The sequence below is a fragment of the Notechis scutatus genome, chromosome 2, assembly GCF_049901735.1.
Source record: "Notechis scutatus isolate UNSWTSFEM ecotype Mainland chromosome 2, rNotScu1.2, whole genome shotgun sequence".
NCBI classification, from domain to species: domain Eukaryota; kingdom Metazoa; phylum Chordata; class Lepidosauria; order Squamata; family Elapidae; genus Notechis; species Notechis scutatus.
The window spans coordinates 183,376,291-183,397,928 of NC_142010.1; the positions used below are offsets into that span (position 1 = coordinate 183,376,291).

Below are 21,638 nucleotides of genomic sequence, written 5' to 3' on the forward strand. Positions count from 1 at the left end.
TCACAACATCCTTTGACACTAGGGGACCTGCTGGAATCTCAGCAACTACATTATAGGATTAGGGCAGTATAGTTTACACGTACTTGTTTTAATTTCATTAAAACATCTTCTTGTTTCAATTTCAATTCTCAAGTGTTAATGAAAAAAATGCTAATGCAATTGATATGGATGGAATTAACTCAAGCAACACTTGAGCAACGAAACCAAAACTCAAAATTATTGATTCTCTCAGTGTAAATGCTTAGAGTAGGCAGAGCTAGTGCAATACTACTATACTTGGGAAATCAAAAGTAAAGCCAAAACAAAATCTGATAGGTTAAGAATGGATTTCAGGATTTAACTTCACTTGTATAACAAAACTCAGTTTAATTAGAGTAACCAGAAATAAAATTAGATAATGACATGGGTTTGCCCCCTATGAGTTTTAGAATTCTACATATACTCATTAAGAGTAGAAGTAGAATTACATGTATGGAGTACAAATGTATATTCATACATTGGTGCTGATGATGAAAACTGAACACATGTGTCCGTGGGTAGCGACAAAGCAGTTGGAATGCAGAAATGCTAAAGCCTCAATTGACTAGACTGTTACATAATGGGGAATGAAATTGTCAACCAATTAAAATTTCATTTAATTTATCTGCCTTTCATCAACTAATGCAGTCTTTATATTGCATACTAGCATATCTCTGTAGAAATGTCATTTTACAGACTAAGAGCATTTATAAAATAACAAACATGGTTGTTTTTTTCAATAGAAGAGTGGTATTTTATGTTATTTATATTACTTGCTGCTGCAATTCAGCAGGCTTCTGACTTACATGCCCTTCTTCAAACTACAGTCCAAAGTAATAACATTAGAAGTTATTAAGAAAGAAATTGAGGCTGCTGAGAACGGAAACACTGAAGCACAACTCAGAAATAATCTGTTTCTTAATTTCTGCTACAAAAGTGCTTTGAAACAGCCACAGCCTCCAAAAGTACTCATGGAGTACATACATTGGATATAATATTTCTTAAATTGAATTCCATAATCCTTGATACTTCCTCATCCAGTAGATGCCATGACATTATTAATCCCTACTAAAGACCTAACAGTTTGTATATGCTGGTCGTGCTTTCCTTTACAATTTAGTTTGCCATTTATTTGACTGAAAAATGGCAACCAATTATTACAGCGTATTTAGTGGTGGCAGTGAGAGGCAGTTTGATATAGTGGCTGAGGAGGCTAGAAACTGGGAGACTGCGATTTCTAGTCCTAGCTTAGGCGTGAAGCTAGCTGGGTACCTTGCGCCAGCCTCTCAGCCCTATGAAGTAGGCAATGGCAAACCACTTCTGCAATGTTGCCGAAAGATCTTTGGTGCTCTCTGAGATTGCAAACATTATCCTCATTAGTGCTAAGAATACTGCAGGGACTAATCTAGAAAATCACCTGGAATCAACAATACAGTAGAGTAGAGTAGCGTAGAGTAGAGTAGAGTAGAACAGAACAGAACAGAGCTGGAAGAGGAGGTCTTTTAGTCCAGCCCCCTGCTCAAGCAGGAACCTATATCATTTTAGGTAAATTACTGTTTAGACTCTTCTTAAAAACATCCAGTGATGGAGGCCTAGGATTTCTGGAGGCAAGCTGTTCCACAGATTAATTGTCCTCACTGTTAGGAAGTTTCTCCTTAATTCCAGGTTGCTTCTCACTTTGGATAGTTTCCCTCCCTTGTCCTGCCCTCTGGTGCTTTGGAGAATAACTTTACCTCCTCTTCTTTGTGGCAGCCCCTCAAATACTGAAATAGTGCTATCATGTCACCCCTAATTCTTCTTTTCTTTAGACTAACCAAACCCAAATCCTGCAGCCATTCTTCATGTCTTTTAGTCTCCAGGCCTAACTTGAAGGTGCACAGAGAAAAGTGGTGATTAATGGTGGTAGAGGAGGAAACTGTTCTGTGTTCAGAATTTGCAACATGTCATGAAAATCTCATGTCAATTTCAAAACATTCTGAAATCCTAATGGGACACACTATGACTTACTTGCTTCTTTCTTCTTTCCAGTGACATTGTTGGCTTCACGCAGCTCTCCAGCACCAGTACACCTTACCAGGTCGTGGACTTTTTAAACAAACTCTACACCACTTTTGATGAAATCATAGATAATTATGATGTCTACAAAGTTGAAACTATAGGAGATGCCTGTGAGTTAAATACATATATATGCATGATACATACATACATACATGCATACAGTATATACATACATACATACATACATACATATATGTATATCCCTGTTGTTCAAACTGTCTTTAGTTCTAAACCTTACTATTAGGTAACAGAAGCCAATAACTTCAGGTGGTAAAATTAAAGGAGATTTCAACAAACTGTATTAATATTATTAAATCATGATTCAGTAAAATGCAAACGATGATCCATTTAGATTAAATAAAGATGATGATTGAAGGAATGAGGATTAATAGTTATTTATTATATGTACAATGGTAAGGTGAATGAGTTGTGGTTTTCAGTTGTTCTCACAGCCATGTGGAGGTTACATTTTCCAGTAGAGCATTCTGAGGATAGGTTGTTCCTGCAGAGAATTCCAGGACTTCTTCCAATTATTTAGCATCTAGGCTTAACTAAAAGCCAGAGGATTTTAGGATTAAGATAGCTGTCATATGAATGGTTTACAGCCATTAAAATGAATGGGTCAATCAATGCTAGGCATGGAAGAAAAGATTAAGAGTGACATGCAGAATAACACAAGTCACTAGGAGCAGGGCATTGGTGTATGTCATGCAACTAATGTCTTTCTGTTATGATGAATTGCAATACTCATTTATATTATGAATTAACATAAATCCCAGCAATTTAATTGAATCATGTTGAAGCATAACTACGGAGTTAGGCATAGTTATATTTCAAATTGACTCAGTGAAATTGCTGTGATTATGCTAATAAAGACTAACTTAATTACCATTATTATAAACTGGATCCAACTAATGAATGCAGAGGAAGTACTTTGAATGTTTACAATGCATTTCACAAACGGTCCCATCATTCGGGTTTGGATAATGAAAGTACATATCAAAACTGGCTTTGCCTTTTACACAGCTTATGAAGCCCCTTTGTCTATTTTTAAATATTTCAGAATTATTTGGGTCATAAAACAGCTTGGTATCTGTATTTTAATAAATCATTTTAATGTAATGAGAGATTGGTAGATTCGAGATGTAACTGTTTAAAATATTAATACAGCGCCAAGATGAGATAGATATATCTAGCCATACTAGTGTTAGGTTACAGAATCTTTGTGTTTGGCTAACTCTATAGGAGGTGAAAACTTCTTAACAATGGCTGCTATAATTCAGTAATCTGAATATTTTGCTTTCCTGGTGTGCGAGTTGTTTTGCGTATAAGCACGTGCAAATCTGGTATGTTTTTCTGAAGGTTTTATAGGGCAGTGTTCTAGGATTATTTTTCAAACTTTAAATACCTAAAAATCTGTCCATTCCATTTATGATTTCCCTACCATAATGAATGTTTTGATCATGCCAAAAATGGTTATATTTTATATTTATGAATTAATATAAATTCCCCAGGAACTCTTTCTCTTAAATGCAAAGCTCTTCTCAAACAAATAGTTACTTCTTTTTGTACAAAACTTCCAGAAATAGTTTTTATAAATAAGTGATTTAGTTTTGCTATTGATTTTTGATAGAGACTATGGGAATGCCATCTAGTGCTGCCTGATGCTATGGACTGCATACGTGTTGAGTTTCGTTTATATGTATGTGTGAAATTGCAACTGGGATATGAATATTGATTATAATTTGCCACGTTTATGTACTTAATGTTATTTTCAGATATGGTAGTATCGGGAGTGCCAAGAGAAAATGGCATTTGTCATGCCAGTGAAATTGCAAGCATGGCTCTGGAGCTTGTTTTGGTGTGCAAAACATTTAAGATTCCCCACAAGCCTGAGACTCAGCTTAAAATTCGAGCAGGAATCCACTCAGGTATTGGGCTTTCTGACTAATACTGGTAATGAATGTTGCATTGGCAAAGGTGAAATATGGGTACTGGAAGCACTAGCCATGTCACCTATCTAGTGACAAAATGGCAGCAGATTGATTTCCTTCATTCCTAATAGGGAAGAAGTGGTAATGGGAGGGAGAACTAGTAGTGTAATCCTTGGAATTGGCGCAAAGTCATTAGTAGGAAGTAAATGATCATTATGTTTCACATTCTTAAATGTTTTGATCTAGCATTTGAACTGGTCATTGAACTTCCCTCATTTGACTCAGTTTCATTAACTCTGGTACTTAAATTTAGACTACTTGCTAGTTGCAACCAACTAATTTATATGATTACAAGAAACTTTGTAGATTTTATTCTGAATTACTGCACTAATGGGGTACCATCTATCTTTTCTTTCCAAGTGCAGCTGTATCAGCTAAGCATCTACTTTCTTCTTAGAATTATGTCATTCTGATCATCGCTTGTTATCCTGCTTCTCTCTTTTCCCCTCTTTTCCATCTTGCTCCCTGTTCTTTAGTCCTATTTGATGCAATTACCCCTCATATGGGTAACCTATATGCCTAGCTTTTCCATTCTGACAAACTGTAATTGATGCGCAAGAGCTAAATGAATCTTTCTACTTGTCTTCTTTAGGTCCAGTTGTGGCAGGAATTGTTGGAACCAAAATGCCACGGTATTGCCTATTTGGGGACACAGTCAACACAGCCTCCAGGATGGAATCTACCAGTGAAGGTGAAGTGCAGTATTTAACAGTACAATCAAGCAGTGAGCTATGAGTTGGTGCCACTTCAGATTTCTTTCCTGACTTAGTCTGGCAGGGTGGGTATTTTTTCAGGTTTTCTTGGCTAAGAAACTGTGGGCGGCAGGGCATAGAGGATGAGGTATTCCTGTATGGTGCCTGCCCCCTTGAACATTATCCCTCAGAGTTTAGGTTGTCTCTGATCCTGCTGGCCTTCGGTATGGCTTTAGCAGTGATGGGCTGCAACTGGTTTAACAACTGACTCTGTGACCGTGCGCTTCACTTGCACACAGCGTTCAAAATACAGCAATTTGAACCTCAGCTGCTTACCTTCTAGGGCAGCCCTGAGGCGTGGAAATCAGCTGTGCCGTGTGACTCAGCTGAGCCAAAAAGAAGGACATATGGGACCAGGGGTGGGATTCAAATTTTTTAACAACTGGTTCTGTGGCCGTGGCTAAGTTGGTGGGCATGGCTTGGTGGTCATATTATTGGCTGGGCATGGCCAACTCAATATCACTCACATCGAGGCAGGCATCTCCTCACCTGGCCTCTCATGACTGTGGGGATGCTGCAACAGTCGTAAGTGTGAAAAACGGTCATAAGTCACTTTTTTCAGTGCCATTGTAACTTTGAATGGTCACTCCACACAAGCAAAGTACCAGCAAAGGAGGAAAAAAAACTCCAGAGAAGTTCCAGAGCCAAGAATGTAATAAGAATGTAATAAGGGTTAACGGAGAGGCAGTTTCTGTAAGCAACACCAGAATGTTTCCTTCCTGCTTTCCTTACAGGATTAGGCCAGTAATTTCTTCTAACAACTGGTTCTCCGAACTGCTTAGAATGTTAACAACCGGTTCTAGCGAATAGGTGTGAACTGGTAGAATCCCACCCCTGTATAGAACAGGCTAGAGCAGGTGCCAGCTGATAGTCAGAACTACCGGTTAGCTAGAACCAGTCCAAACTGGCTGCAGCCCACCACTGGGCCTTAGAAACTTGGCCCTGGTTCTGCCTTTGTGTGTTTTCTCCTGGCTATGTGAATGATGGTTAATGATCTTGGCTGCTGTATGTTTTCCATTTTAAAATTGTATTACTGTGTACTTCCCTGTGTCACTGCTGAAATGGGTGGCACTGGCTATATAAATTGATTTTTATTCATTGCACAATCAGCCAGATGTTCAGACTGGATTTGGCTTTTTGTCCACCTATTGAGTCATTCCCATGGACCTGGAATAGGCAAATGTGGATATTTGATGATGTTAGAGGTATCATTGCAGGATGTAGATATTTGCAATTGACTGATGGTGAATTTATCAATGTCTAGGTATTCAAGTGGTGCTCCAGTTGTTTTGGGATTGTATCCAAGGCACCTATTTTTGCTACAGTCATTCTATTTCTATTTGCAAGACTTTGTACTTTATATTTTGTCCAGTTCTTTCTCTTCTTTTTTCTGTCTCCAGGTACTGCCATGTCCACTATCCAGAATTTTTGTCTTTGTTATTGACAATTGTTAAATCTGGGTTGTTATGTGGCAGGTGTCTGTCAGTCTGAATTGTAAAGTCCCAAAGCACTTTAGCTTCTTCATTTTCTACGTCTTTCTCTATTTTATGGTCGCACCAGTTCTTGCTGGCAGGCAAAGGATATTTCTTGCAGCTCTTCCAATTCACTATTGCTGCTGGTTTGCCATGCTGTTCTTTGCGGTCTGTGTGATCTTGTGCTTAAATTATTATTATTTGATTAATTCAGATATAGAGTTATATAAAGAGAAATAGAGTTGTTTGGAAAATTGTTGCATCTTTCTCTAATAAAGTACAGGAAGTCCTCAACTTACAATCACATTTGGGACAATTTTGGCCATACGTTATTGAGGTTGTAAGTCAATGCACCCTTGTGATTGGCCCTGATTTTTTTTGCCTTTTTTGATGGCAATCATTAAGTGAATCATATGGTAAAAAAAACTGAGTCATGCAGTTATTAAGTAAATCACATGGTTGTTTGCCAGAAATGGGCAAAAAAATAAAATGCTGGATACCAGCAAAATATGTCATCAATCATATGACTGCAGGATGCTGCAACTGGTCATAAATGCGAGTTGGATGCTAAGTCCCCCAAATGAAATCATGTAACATTTAACAATGGCTGGAAGTGTCTTATGCTTTATGAGCCATAAAGCAGCTTTCCAGAGGCTACCATAACATGGATGGTTGTTAAACGACCAATAATAAGTCAAGGATTGCCTGCAAGGCTGTACCATCCTAATCTGTTATTACAAAACTACAAATATGTCTAAGAAAGCCATAGAAAACAGTCATAAATCCCTGTTTTAGATCAGAGGTGGGGAATTATAGCCCTTTTATGGACTTCAACTCCCAGAATTCCTGAGCCACAAAAGTCATAAAAGGGCCATACTTCCCCACCTGACTTAGATTAACAAATTTAGAGCTGCAAATTCCTCTCTTTACTTGGAGGCAGTATACTCAGTAAAAAAATCTCAAACATTAGGTGTTATCTTCTAGGTTAATGTTTCCTAATATAGTGTCCTCCAAAGAATTCTTGAGGTTGAGGGATGCATTTAAAAACAATAGAGTTGAGGAAAGCTCTGCTAGAGAATCATAGAGCTGGAAGAAGTCCCCAAATCTGTGAAAGTTAAACTGTCCAGATTCTGCTTGAAGACAACCAATGAATCATTACCTCCCTTAGTATCTACTTCTGCTATCAAATTCTTCTTATCATTAGTTTTTCCTACCATTCCACTGAAATCTTTTTCCTGTCTATTACTGTGTCTGGGACTCTGGAACAATAAAAAAAAAATCTTAATCTTCCTTGTGACATCCCTTCAAGTATTGGAAAATGCCAATATATCTTCTCTTTGTCCATCTCTCCTTATATGATTTTGTTTCTAAACTTTCTTGTTCCCTTGCCTTGTATCTGGTTCTTTGTCTATGCATCCTTTTTTAAAAATACAGTGTCCTGAATTGGGCATAGTACTTCAAGAGTTCTGATCAAGAGTTCTGAAAACTACTACTTTCCATGATTTGGAAATTGTAGTTTTATTAATGAAATGTAGAACATCATTTATCCTATTTAAATCCAGTTCACACTGCTAAGTCATATTCAGTTTCTGATCACCTGCTATTCTTTTCTGACATATCATTAGTAAACAAGTTTCCTCTATTCTCTACTTGTATTTTTGATGTCTTTTTCTTAACCAAGAAACTCTCTACTAAATTTCATTTTATTATTTTCAAGTCACATGTTTAGTCTAACAAGGTAATTTTGAATTTTGCTTCTATCCCTAGAACTACATTGGCTTTCTCATGTAATTTGTGTTGCCTGCAAATTTAAAAAGCATTCACTTTTCACTTTTTTATCCAAGTGATTAATAAAAATGTAGAATACAGTGTTGTGGCCAGAACCAAAGATCATATGCCCAGTTTGCTTCCTTTTATTTATTTTCAACCACTGATGAATATTTTTAATTTTGCTATTTAAGTTGGTTGTAGATCTACAATATAGACATGCCACTCAGAGGTGGTATTCAGCAGGTTCTGACCAGTTCTGGAGAACCGGTAGCGGAAATTTTGAATAGTTCGGAGAACCAGCAAATACCACCTCTGACTGGAGATTTTACAGTGTCCTTCCCCTGCCATGCCCACCAAGCCACGCCCACAGATCCAGTAGTAAAAAAAATTGAATCCCACTACTGATGCCATCCAATCAATAGTAACTAGCTTGCTAATCAGAAAATTACATGGTACTTTACCAAATGCTTTCCTAGATATATTATGTCACAGAGTTTTCCTGTAGATGCCTGAATGAGTTACAATTCTCTTGTTTGGTTAGACCATGAGTTTTAAGTTATTAGTGCTTTTACTGAGCTTCTTAAGCTTATTTAGCAACCCCATGTCTTGAAATGAAGGATATTAAGCTTTTCCCATTTCTTAATTTTCATAAAAGGGTTAATATAGAGCAGGAATGTCAAATTCCATTTCACTGAGGGCCGCATCAGGGTTGTGTTTGATCTGGGTTGTGGCTGGGGGCAGGGGTGGGCGTGGCGTGGCGGGCTAGCCAGCTTTACATCACTTGTGTCGGGGGCACCTGTGGTGGCCAAGTGCTCAGATAGAACTTCCCTCATACCCTCCCTCACTCTCATTATAATCTCCTTCCTTCCTTCCTTTTTCCTTCCTTCTTCCTTATCCTTTCTCCTTCCTTTCCATCTTTCCTTATTTTTCCTTTCTTGTTCTCTTCCCATCTTTCCTTCTTTTTCTTCGTTTTTCCTCTTTCCCTTTCTCCTTTCCTATCCCTTCTTGCATGCTCAAATGCAAAAGGGGAAACATTTCTAGCCCTCTGCCAGTGAAATTGGAGTGGGGGGGGGCCTCACACACGGCTTACCTGAGCTCCATTTTTGCTGGCAGAGGGCTGTGTGATGCCATTGCAGCTGAAAATAGAGACCAGGGAGCCGCACGCAGCCCCCCGAACTCTGTTTTCAGTGGCAGAAGCACTGCGGGTTGGTCATTTCCTGTTTCCAAGGTAGCCCAGCAGGCCAGATCTAAGCACCCTACGGGCCCACGGGCCTTGAGCTTGACACCCCTAATATAGAGGAAGATTTTATATTTGCTGTTTACACAATGAATAGCAATAAATTCCAAGTGAAATTATATGTAAGTCGGAAGCCCTCCTTGGCAGGTAAAAGAATCATTCTGTCAACAATTATAAGACCTTAACAAATACTATCAGATGTAGAGCTGTAGTCTTGAGCTTTTGTTGACTTTTGTTATGTGTATGTCTACTTTTGTTATGTGTATTCCAAGATGCTTTCAGAGTAAGACTGAAGGTTAGCATAATAGTAGAAGCATGAGCTGTTTTAAGAGTCAGGATATATATTGTTCATTGTCTTTGAAAATGGATTTTTCAACTATGAAAATAATGGCAACGCTGCTTCTCATTTTCCCTTTAGCTCTCAAAATACAGTGCAGTTCAAGCACATACCAGCTGCTGCAACAGATTGGAGAGTATGTATTGGTGTGCCGGGGGAATTTGCAAATCAAGGTAAATATGTTCAAGCTTTCCCCAAATGGGAAACGAATGGTCATTCTTTAGCAGATTTTGTTTTAACCCTTCTGTCTGTATTTGAAATATGAATTGCATTTATGTTTGAATCGCTCCTTGGGCCAATTTGCATTTAATGTTTACCCTCAGGGACCCTGGGAATTGCCGTTTGGTCAAATTATTGAAAGATATTATCACCCTAGAGGCTAATTTGTGCTGAGGTTCTCCAGAAGCTATTTTTAACCTCCAGTTATAATCCTGGAAGATGTAGCTATAAAATATGGTTGAAGAAAATGGAGAAATGTTTTCTCTCACCACCAAGTAGGAGAGCTTCAACTTTCATTATAGATGGCAAAAGTGCCAAAGACAAAAATATCCAGGCTGTTGTTCTGAGCTCCGAGCTTGGCAATTTGGTTGCAAACGTTTCATCACCATTCGAGGAGACATCATCAGTGTGCTTTGAATTGTGTTCGTCTGTCAGAACACTGACCTTTAAATACCTTTTTTATGTGATGCAAATTAGTGTGGATGTTGTTTGTTCGGCTACTTCTGAGTTATGATCTGATTTCAGACTGTTTGATTGGCTGGCTGTTGTTACCGGGGCATTATTTTTGGTTTTAAGTACTGTCTGTGTGATGTAAATTAATGTTGTTTATTCGTAACCCATCGGATCACAAGAAATCGGACCATGTCTCAGTTAACAACCACCAGCCAATCAAACAATCTGAAACTAGCCCATGACATGATGAACACAATTCAAAGCGCACTGACGATGTCTCCTCAAAGGGTGATGAAAGGTTTGCAACCAAATTGCCATGATCTGAACACTAATTTACATCACATAGATGGTACTTAAAACCAAAGACCATGCTCCAGTAACAACAGCCAGCCAATCAAACAGTCCGAAATCAGATCATGACTCAGAAATAGCCGAACAAACAACATCCACACCCATTTGCATCACATAAAGGAAGTATTTAAAGGCCAATGTACTGACAGATGAGCACGATTCAGAGCGGACTGACGATGTCTCCTTGAATGGTGATGAAATGTTTGCAACTAAATTGCCAAGCTTGGAGCTTAGAACAACAGCCTAACTACTAACTGGGACTACTAATATTCAAATACATTTCAACAAAGGTACCCCCCTCACCCACCCAATTTATTTAAATGCAGCAATTTAAAAAAATGCTCAGCCTGAAATTCTTGATTAGGAAGACTCCTAAAACTTCTTCCTTGACCCTGACTTGCCTTGAAGGCACACCCACTTGAGATGGCTCCTTCTTTCCTGCTGTATATGTTTGTACATGATTTCAAGTCAGTTTGGACTCCTGGTGATTCCCTGCACTAAGCCTCTGTAGGTTTTTTTGGCAAGAAAATGGTTTGCCATTGATTTATCTATTTTATTTATTTGTCAAGCATGTATTAGATAACAGATATAAGTATAAACAGGATTATCAATACATGAAATGGATACGAATAAAAGGGAACATTAGGACAGGGATGGTAGGTACGTTGGTGTGCTTATGCACGCCCCTTTCAGACCTCTTAGGAAGGGGATGAGGTCAACAGTAGACAGTCTAAGGTTAAAGTTTTTGGGATTTGGGGAAGAAACCACAGAGTCAGGTAGTGTATTCCAGACATTGACCATTCTGTTGTTTATTGTCTCTTCCCAGGGCTGGGAGAAAGTGCCTGGCTCAAAGACATCCAGTTGGATTCCTGCCCAAGGCAGAAATAGATCTTGCACTTTCCCCATTTCTAATCCGATGCCTTAAATTATTATGTAAAATTACTGCCTTTAAAAAAAAATTCCAGCTTTCATCAGCCCTATCAGAGAAAATAGAAAGAAGTGACTGGAAGGCAGATACCAGGAGAGGCTCTTTTAATTTCCTGAGAGTGTTGACTGGGTTTAGATGGTGGTCCTTTCTTTCTCCCTATTCATTTAATTCCTTGAGTTTGTTTCCCTCCGTATATTCATTGCCTAGAACCCTGCTTACTTCTGCCTGTTTGGTTAATATTTTCTTTTGTTCCAGTTTGCTCCCTAACAAAGGCGTAATTTCCTTACAGGCATTGCCTTTTTGTCAGGGGGTAGGGTTTTTATTAAGAATGATAGATGTGCTATATATCAGAGGTCCCTGCATTCATTACCTGGATCCAGTGAAGCACTAAAGAATATGTGCCATGCAAAGCCTGCATATGGCTTGCAGATTGTTAGAATTAATAGGTTTGAATAACTTGCATGTGGTACAAGACCATCACAGTTCTGAGGTATCTGCAGAGTTTCATTCTAAAATAAAACTGAGTTATTATAAACAGCCATTTCACTGTTTGTTGGTGACCAGTGATTTGATTAACAAATCAGAGCATCTTCAGTAAATCAATCAGTTACTTAGTTAATCATTAACAACATCAAGACAGCGGGTCCAGATTGCTTAGCCCAGTGTATCTGACCCTCCCTCTCTCCCTCCCTCCCTCTCTCTCATATAGGGAGGGAGGGAGAGAGGGAGAGGGAGAGAGAGAGAGAGAGAATATGTATATGCATGCGTGTATGGTTATATATTTATTTTCTTTTGAGAGCAGGCATTAAAATTTATATTTTTTCAATGTGTGCCAGTGTGTTCATGGAAAAAGGTTACAATAAAGGTTATCTTATTATCTTATCTTATCTATCTTACCTTATTCTGTTAAACACAAAGTGGGGAGGGAGAAATTCACATTGGACATGGACAAAAGGCTGGTTCATATTTTTTATATCCTACCTTTATTATTTTTATAAATATATAACTCAACACAGCAAACACACACAATACTCCATCCTCCTCCTATTTTCCCACAACAGCCCTGTGAGGTGAATTGGCTGAAAGACTCGTCCAAGGCCACCCGGCTGCTTTATTAAGCTAAGAGAGAATTAGCAGAATTTTCATATTTTTTTTCTTATTTCAGAAACATATTTAAGCCATTTCTCAAAATTATTTAGATCATTAGTCCTCAAAGGGGAAGTAGTAAATAATGTTTCATTTCAAATTAACGTAAGACTCAACTGAATTTTAGGTTCGCAGAAAATAAACTTCAAACCCTCCTTGTAACCTTTACTTGCAGCTCTGTTAATTAAAATGCACGTTTGAGTTCATTAATGTCCATAGTAATGTTTGCCGCCTGTAACTCTTTTCAAACTTAATTTTAAAAAGCAGTAGGCTAGTCTGCTTCTCCATTGCCATAATGTGTAAAGGAAATGTTCTCAGAAACAAAGTATGGTTACTGACACTACTGAAATGCTCTATTGTTGTGTTTTTAATTTTAGGGAAAAGGTGATATGGTAACATATTGGCTGGAAGGGAAAAAGTCTGGAATAATTCAGAAGAGATTAAGCCCATCTGCGACCTCTGAAGCTATTAGCCAGATTGGTTTTGGTATCATTCCTGGTGTTGTATAGAACGATCCATTTTCAAATCCATTCAAATCCATTCAAAAAGAATATTTTCAGACGGCCGATCTCTGTAGCTTTTTAGAAAATTATAAGCAGGAAGAACCTCAGTTATCTCAAGTTTGTTTTTTTTAAACAAACCATACAACCAATACAATTCTCAGCTCACGGATTAACCCAAGTAGTCTTCGTGAAGGTTCAAGTGTTATATCAACCTATGGTTTTCTCTGAAGACCCAAGGATACATATCATTTTCATTCTGCCAGAGGTTGTGGCTTAGCAAGAATTGTGAGTGCAGTCCTTGTAATTTGTGGCCGTGCTTTGTAGCTTGTGTTAGGTCACTAGTTCTTGTTCAACAAAACAGGGTTAAAATGAGCCATAGTTTAGCACAATGTATAATCCTAATCCAGTTCACATTCTACCCCAAGGTTGCTGTGATTACTATTGAAATATAACTATTAGCAGCTTTCGCTGCTGCCTATGATGGGCGGAGCTATCAGGAATCATACAATTCAAGTCAAGAGTAGGTTTCTGTCAACATCCAGCTTGAGTATCCAAATAAAAGTCCAGGATCATTTCACTTCCTAATATTCCAAATGAATACACTGCATGGTAATGGCAAGATAAAATTAACACTGAAATTCTCAGGCATCAGTTCACAGTATTAAACAATGATTTTTCCCAGCCAAACCCCCAAGGTTCCTCATAGACCATGTAAACAAGTTCTCTTTGTTATGGGAACCATCAGCCTTCTTCTTCACACCTGTTAAGATATCCTTGAAAAGTTTCCAGACTCTCACAAGATTCAGTGAAATCTTCATTTCTTCAACTAACCCATTCGTAATCAATGACAAGTTGAAACAAAAAGGCAGATAGCTGCAAATGTTTCGCTCTTGACAGGTTTCATTCTTCCCCCTTGAAATGGCCCTTATACACCATCCCTGTTAACAGCTACCCAGATGACATAATTGTTTGGGAGAACATACTCTATAGATTATATGTAGAAACTCACTGTGGTTTGTCCTGGATAAAATTAACCAGTCTCTCTTAGACTCTCCCTCCTGCCTTAGAACACAACTACTAGGCAAGGTTAGAAAGAATTTGGAAGTAGCAAGCTTGCTCAGTTTCCCATTTCCATTCGGTCGGGAACATTAAATAGGGAACTTACATTCTAAAAATGTGAAAAATAGGAGACAATGAAATAAATGGCAGTTTGTGTAAGATGTGCTGTCCAAAGCAGTTTTTATTAAGATTTTTTTTTCCAGGCATTGTATCAAAACTCATACATGGTGGTATAATTTTTTACCTCTATTATATTCAGAACTTTTTTTGACAAGCACCCAGTAAAGGCACAAATGCAAGGTCTGAATGCAAAGCAAACACTTTGGAAAACATACGGGAGAGTCATGAACACAATTACTGTTGTGTTCCTTTTTTTGTATGAGGATAAGCATTCTGCGTTGGCATTGTTTAATTCACCTTTGGGAAGCTGAATTGCTACTGAAGGACGCAATGCTTTTTTTTCACCAAGGACCTCAAAATCACTCTGGCTTTTCTTGGAATTTGGGATGTTGGCCAAGCGGTCCAATTCCTGAAGCAAAAGCTTGGCTGTTTCCTGTAAGCATTCCTTTGTTCCTAAATAACTACCACCATAAGTGATGCAGAATCACGTTGCAGAATTGTGTAACATCAGTTAAATGCACATGCATTCAATGATGCTCAAGAGAAGTCTTGCTTGATCAGATCAGGGACGGGTGTTACTTTGACTAGTTGAAAAAAACATGAATTGGGCTTAAAGTGATTGTCTATGTTGTGAAAAATACCCTCTGAAAAATTTGCCATTTATTGGAGCACCCAGTAATTATTACACTTCTTTTGCTCTTTATGCTGTTTTTTGTTGAGTTGAAGAACTTGATACTCTTGAATTTAATGGAGAAAAATATTGTCTTATACAGTAACTAAATATTTTTGTGTTAGTTAGGTCAAAGTAAAGGTTTTCTCCTGCTCATTTGTTATAATTAGAAAAAAATATTGAGCTTTACCCATGACTCCAAATTGTAAATCAGTAATATTTCAGTAATTGTTTCCTTATCTACGGTACTTTTTAAAGATTCATATTGTCTGTAATGTCTCTTTGCAGCATGTTTTTGCTTCTTGTAACTTCTATTCTCTTCCAAATTTCTTTTCAATGTATAGACAATATATGAAATTGCTATTCTGTTTTGCTTTGCTTTGTGATCTGGATTAATTGGATGTCAGATGTTGGATTTAAAAAGTTGCTTTCAGATGTTAGAGATAAAAAAAATGTTCTTTATTCTCATAGCAATTGTAACTTTTTATTTAAGAATATATTAACATTTCACATTTTCAATACTTTTCTTTCTGCTGTTTTCTATCTTGAAAGTTTCACTAATTTCCATAAGCGTAGGAATACAGCCTCATGGTAGGACTTAAACTATGCTTCTAGTTCTTGTTACTTCTACTGAATTTTTTTTGTTATTGTTGTCTTTTTCTTTCATGTTTTTTGAGTTTATAAATTATTTTGTATTACATGCATTTGGATTGTTCTTACTACAAATTTTTTCAGTATTAGTAATATATTTTCAAAATTTGGAATAGAATACATGAATGTTGAAATTATGAGTTGTACACTAAATTGTTTAAAAGGGAAAAGAAGCATACATTCTTTTATGTTTAATTAATGATATTGTGAAATTTTTGACATTTTAATCAATGCATTTACAAATTCACCATTTCATTTCTAAAATGTTATCAAATTTTTTAAATTAAATACTGATTTCCAGTATCCAGTCAGTTTTATAGGCCTTCAGCTTATCTTTTGTACTCCCTTTAAAAAGCTGTAATTAAACTTCAAGGCTCATATTTAAATGAAAGCAACAGGTCCTGCACTTATAAAAAAATTTCAAATTTAGTCTATTAAGTGCACTCTAAATAATTTCCCCCCAAAATTAATTAACATAATAAAATTATACACACTAACCAGCAAACTCACATATAGTTAAGTTGGCATGCATAAATCTATTCTGAACACTCAAATTCTTTCATTTAAATAAACTTCTAATTTTTAAAACAAGCCACCAAAGCAGATCAATACAATTATTCCTATAAGTGCAAATAAAAAGGCTGAGTCCCCCAAAGAACACATTGCTTTCTGTAATTTCTTAAAAGCATATTATTCATTTCTTAATAAATTTTCCCCTTTCCCCAGCTATTTGACCAAGGAGGTACATTATGGGCACAAAACAAGGCGTTGTTGAAGAATAGTTTGGGACAGTAGGTGTTATTGGGTTAAAGTGTTATTTATTGTTTATTAAAAATTTTAAATTGCTCATTAGCCAAACTGGCTGAGTTACAATAAAACATATTAAAAGATACAATTTTAATAAAAACATATAGCAAAAAAACCCAAATAAAATGCAAGCTAGGCAACAGCAAGGCAATCATATGAAGCTAAAACAATATAAATTAAAGTCCAATTAAAGTGCAGTAAAAAGGCCAGGGGAAATAGATTTTCACCTGGTATCAAAATGATCAAGTGGAAGCTAGCTGACTCTCTCTGTCGAGAGAATTTCACAAATGGGGTGCCACTGCAAATAAAATAAAATCAAAGTCCCCCTTTGTTGAGATCCATGTCAAGTTCTTTGCTGTGATGGGAACTTAGAAGAGGGCCTCATTAGATCTTAAAATCTCATTGGGTATTGAGAGGACAGGCTCTTTCAATTAATGTGGTGCTAAACCATTCAAGGCTTTAGAGAAAATAGGGCTTGACTTTTAATGCCCAGAACATGCTACAGAGAATTTGGGAGGAGGGTATTAATTTGGTTATAGGGAATGAACTTTTCCCATATGCAGTTAATCAATCTGAATCCCACCTTCTTCCATTGTATCTCCACCTTGATTAAACCTGAAATTTTGCTCCGCTTTCCTTATGGCGTACCCTAGTCTTAATGGAATCTGGTTACCTTTGAATTTTGAAATACTTGGAGAATCTAAAAGGATCTAAGGGATCCGAGAACACATGTTGCCCTCAGCCATGAATGCACAAATTTTTTTTAGCCCAAAAGCCACATGAGATCTTCGTGCATCTTCAAAGACCTACTCCAGAAGGGGGTATAACTAATTGCTGATCCTTAAAGAAGATCTTAAAGAAGAACAGGAGTTTGAAAGGGTAAAGGTGGTGCATTGAACACTTGCTATCAACTTGAACCTTTAAGAGACCAACTTTGGCCTTGCTGTTTGGGGAACTTTGGGGCCCGAAAAAGAAATGCTGGAAAGCCACCTGTGGTCCTGGGATAAATCTTGCTCCATTCTCTTTAAAATCAAGTATTTTTGCAGACCTGTGCTTTGATGTAGGCTTACTCACTTTCTGTCTGGTGTTTCTAGCTGTTACCTGAAAATGTGCAAGGGGCCAATAGAATGATTTGTTCCCATTCTACCTTCCTACTCCAGTAACAATTTTACATAACAAGTAAGAAATATCACATGCGTATTAACAGGCAGTGTAGTATTGTGGTTAGGGAAGATTCAAATCCATCCTCAGTCATAAAAGCTCATTAGGTGATTTTGGGCCACCCAGTCTGTCAGCCCTACCTACCTCACAAGGATATTAATAGTAAGCAAAAGTGGGAGGAGGAATCATGATGTGCCTGCCTGTCTTTCCCTAAGGCAGGGCAGAAATCTAAAAAATTCATAATAGAAAACGTAAGATCCCTTTCTAATATTCTGCTTTGAAATAAATGTTGCTTAACAATGTTTTCCAGAAAGTGCTTCCAGGTATTTTTCATTTATCTGTTAAGATGGACCATGTGCACAAGGATTAAATAGTCAACTGCTCTCAATAAAATCGAAGGATGATTGTGCATGATTCCCTCTTGCTTTCCACTGAGATGGATCACAGGAAGCTTAACAAACCTATCAGAAATAAAATGTGTCTGACTAAGATACGAGGCTTTTAAAACTGGGAAACCTTTTAGAAGACATTTCTGGTTTAGGCAAACTTAAAAAGCTCAAACGAAGTGCAAATTGTTCTAAACTTATTAAATATGTCGTTCCTCGCATTTCATCCCTGTAAGGTATCCTGCAACATGTAACATACATATGAAATGATGTTGCATATACATTTAGAGTACAAAAATATGTTTTTGAGGTTTGCTGATTCTGCCGTTTCTGATAGGCTTATTTTGTTCTGTGCTGAGTCATAAGAATTCACGGTTATGGAGTTACATGGAGTTTGTAGCACGGCCAATTAAACTTCTAATCTTATATAAAAAATAGGGGAAGGGGAGCAAAAAAACTAGAAGGACAACCCATTCAAATTTAAGCCCTTTTGAACACCACAAATTTCAAACTGGAGAGATTTCACAATATGTTCAAAATTCCACACTAAACTAATGAAACACAAATGGCTTGATTTTGTCAGACTGTATTGCTGGTTACATAACATTTTTAACTTTACTGTACATTCAGATTAGTCACAGTAGGATACACAAGTATGCCTCAAGTCAAAATCTAGCGCAAGTTCAAAATGAGAACTCTTAGCTTCCATCATTATGTCCATTTCATTGGAGACCTTATGCAGAAGAAGGGAGATTGCATGACATACAATAAATACTGAGCATACTAGGGGGAGAGAGAAAAAGCAATTGGAAACTAATGGCATATTAATAAAGTTTGAAAACTCAGGTATTAATATAATTTCACTCATTTCCCTTCAGGGATATGGTCAGTCCCCACTGTTTTCAGGCTTTGATTTCTGCACACAACACTCTGAATTATGCTGAATTTGCTTAACATAGTAAAAGTTGGAAGAGGGAATGACACACAAAGGGAGGCACACAACTTCAAGGATCTTAATGGAGCTCCCTCCATGTTAACTTGCAAAAGTTAATAACTGCACCCATGGGTGAGTTTTCCAAAGGCAACTGGGCTTTGTTTTTCCTTGAAGACCTTTTGCTTGTCATCCAAGAAGCTTCTTCAGTCAAAACTGAAGAAGCTTCTTGGATGAGGAGAAACTTCTTCATGGAAAAACCAAGCCCAGTTGCTCTTTGAAAAAGCACCTTTGGGACAACCATGGCCTAGATGACCGAGACTCTCCATAGGCATGAATAAGAGCAGCAGCCAGTGCATTTCCCGACGAACTTTGAACTTGGCAAGTGCACGGGAATTAACCCTGTTTCTTTAGCCCTGTATTAGAAAATAGCTGAAGAACTCACCATACCAAAGATTCTCCTTGAACAAGCCATTATTACTTGCATTGGAACGAGAACGAAAAGTATTTCAGGCACCAAAGGTTCGCGTATCAGTCCCCTATACCAGGTTTTAAAAGTTAACAGCCGAGCTAGGAGTCTAGCCCCATGCAGTGCAAAACCAGCTAAATATATGATTATAATATTATCATTACTACCGTTACGGTTATTTGGGGGTGGGGTGGGTGGGTGGGAAGGGTGGATCGTCAGTATCGTTTGTCCCCGTTTGAAAGAACGCGGGGCCAAGTCGAAAGAGGAAGGTCGGAGCGCTGGCAAAGACGGGGCGGTCCGTTCAAACGATCGCCTGGGGTTCCGAGGTGAGGTCTTCGGTGGGGTTTATATAACAACAGTACCTGTCGTAAGGGCTGCTCTCCGTGTAGGAGCAAACGATGATGCTGTCGCTGGGGACCACGCTCAGATCGTCCTCCGCCGGCCAGGGAGAGGCGGCGGCGGCCCCCTCGGGGACAGGGGACTCCCCCCGCGGCTGGTCTAAGGCACTGTAAGGAGAGGCCTCGGCCACAAAAATGTTCCCGCCGGGCATCTCCGGATAGCACTTCTCCAAGTACCTCAACATTTCCTCCTGAGCCACTTTGGGGTCCAAGGCCACGCAATCCCGCGGGGCGGGGGTGGCGAGTGAGCCTTTCCCCTCGCAGGCCTCCTGGAGGGTCGCCTCAGCCGGCTGGGCGTCGCGGGCTTTCAGGGCCAGCTCGTCGCAGCTGCTTTTGCCGGACTCCAGGTCCGAAGGGGTCCTCAGCAACTCCAGGACCTCTTTGTCCTGGGGTTTCTTGCGGCAGCAGCCGCACGGGGGGCAGTAGCTGACGTTGGGCCATTTGCTGCAGCCGTCGGTTTTCCTCGTCAGGGCGATAGCGGCGATGCCGGGCAAGCAGATGGCCGGTCCGATAGCCAGAAGTGGGATGTCCCCCAAAGTCTCGCCTTTGATCCCGGAAACCGTGAACATGAAGCCAAACACCAAGAAGACGCTGACCAAAGCCACCACCAGTCCGGTCCGTGGGTTGATGTCGTCGGGTCGCATGGCTTACGAGCCCTCTAAGGTCATGGGATCCCGTCGCTCCCCGAAGAAACGCGGGGAGGGGGAGCGGGCTCCGTTTCCTCGGAGCAGCCTTGGGGCGGGAGGGAGGACAAGGCGCGGCGGCTCCACGACGGGCTCCAAAGTCGCTCGCAACGTTTACCGGACACCTCGCCTCATCTCGCACTTCCCCCTCTTCCCCTCCCAGCCGGGCTTCCCCTTGCCCCGATCCCCGCTGCTTTTGCTACCACTGCCGCCGCCGCTCCTGCTTGCTTTTAGCTCGGTTGCTGCCGCTCGGAGAAACTGCCTTTTTCCTCGGCAGCCCTGAAAGCACGTGAAATCCCGAGGGCTTCTTGGCTCTTCCCGTTTGGATGCCCGGGCTAGGGTTCAGCGATGCATTAAAAGCAATTGCAAAGACTTTTTGCCCTAGCAAGAGGTCCCAATATGCCCAACGCGGGAGCGAGCGAGGGAATTATTAGGTAACACACGATTGCGATGCGTAGCTCAAAACGATTGCAAAAGGGATGGGGGTTCGGCCTCGTGCGGTGAGAAGGGAGCACGTGAAGCGGCGATCCTCACCTAGTCCGCCTGGAACCCAATGAATTTAATGGGAGTTCTCAAAAAAACAAAACAACCCCCTCCTCATGCTTGTGGTTCTGAGTTGCATTCTGCCCCATCAAGAGGAAGAAAACAAAATCGAGCACCTGCCCTGCTTCCCCCCACCCCACCCCTCCCATCCACCCACATCCTTGGCTAAGAAAAAGAAAGAAGAGAAAATCGCGTAAAAAGGACCCCTTGGGTGTTCGGATTCTGGAACCCAAACAGTTGCAAGGAGACAAGCCGTGGGTCTTCCGGGGCAACAGATTTCCTTTTCAAGCCACCTACGCAAGCCCATCCACGTGTAGATAAGAGCGCGTCCCGGCGAGCTCAAGGTAGGCTCGAGCGCGGTTCGCAACCCGCGCCCTTTTCCCAGGGCGAAGAGCCCGCGCTGCTCCGCAGCAACAAGCAGAACTTGAAGTCCTACGACCCCTCAGCTCGGCCCTCTCGCTCTTCCAAGGCGCCCGCGGTACGCGGAAGAAATGGCGGGAAGTTTCTTGGCGGGTAGTAGCA

General features: G+C 39.5%; 2 protein-coding genes across 2 annotated transcripts in view; one reads left to right on the forward strand and one right to left on the reverse strand.

Moving 5' to 3' along the window:
• LOC113415038 (atrial natriuretic peptide receptor 1-like) overlaps positions 1-15,598 on the forward strand; it is a 66,230-nt gene extending 50,632 nt beyond the window's left edge. Inside the window, exons 20-24 of the mRNA XM_087954218.1 lie at positions 2,047-2,186; positions 3,855-4,007; positions 4,663-4,761; positions 9,720-9,811; positions 13,113-15,598. Of these exons, the coding sequence (XP_087810344.1) occupies positions 2,047-2,186; positions 3,855-4,007; positions 4,663-4,761; positions 9,720-9,811; positions 13,113-13,244 (616 nt within the window). The 3' untranslated portion in view covers positions 13,245-15,598. The remainder of the gene's footprint in view (positions 1-2,046; positions 2,187-3,854; positions 4,008-4,662; positions 4,762-9,719; positions 9,812-13,112) is intronic.
• Positions 15,599-18,662: 3,064 nt separating this feature from the next.
• Positions 18,663-21,282, reverse strand: TMEM215 (transmembrane protein 215). Its single transcript, XM_087957596.1, has one exon. It carries the CDS (start codon positions 20,532-20,534, stop codon positions 19,794-19,796), a length of 741 nt encoding a protein of 246 aa, XP_087813722.1. The 5' UTR covers positions 20,535-21,282; the 3' UTR covers positions 18,663-19,793.
• Between the last annotated feature and the right edge of the window lie 356 nt (positions 21,283-21,638).

Coding starts and splice junctions, on each gene's coding strand:
- TMEM215 (XM_087957596.1), bottom strand. CDS start 20,534: ATGCGACCCGACGACATCAACCCACGGACCGGACTGGTGGTGGCTTTG.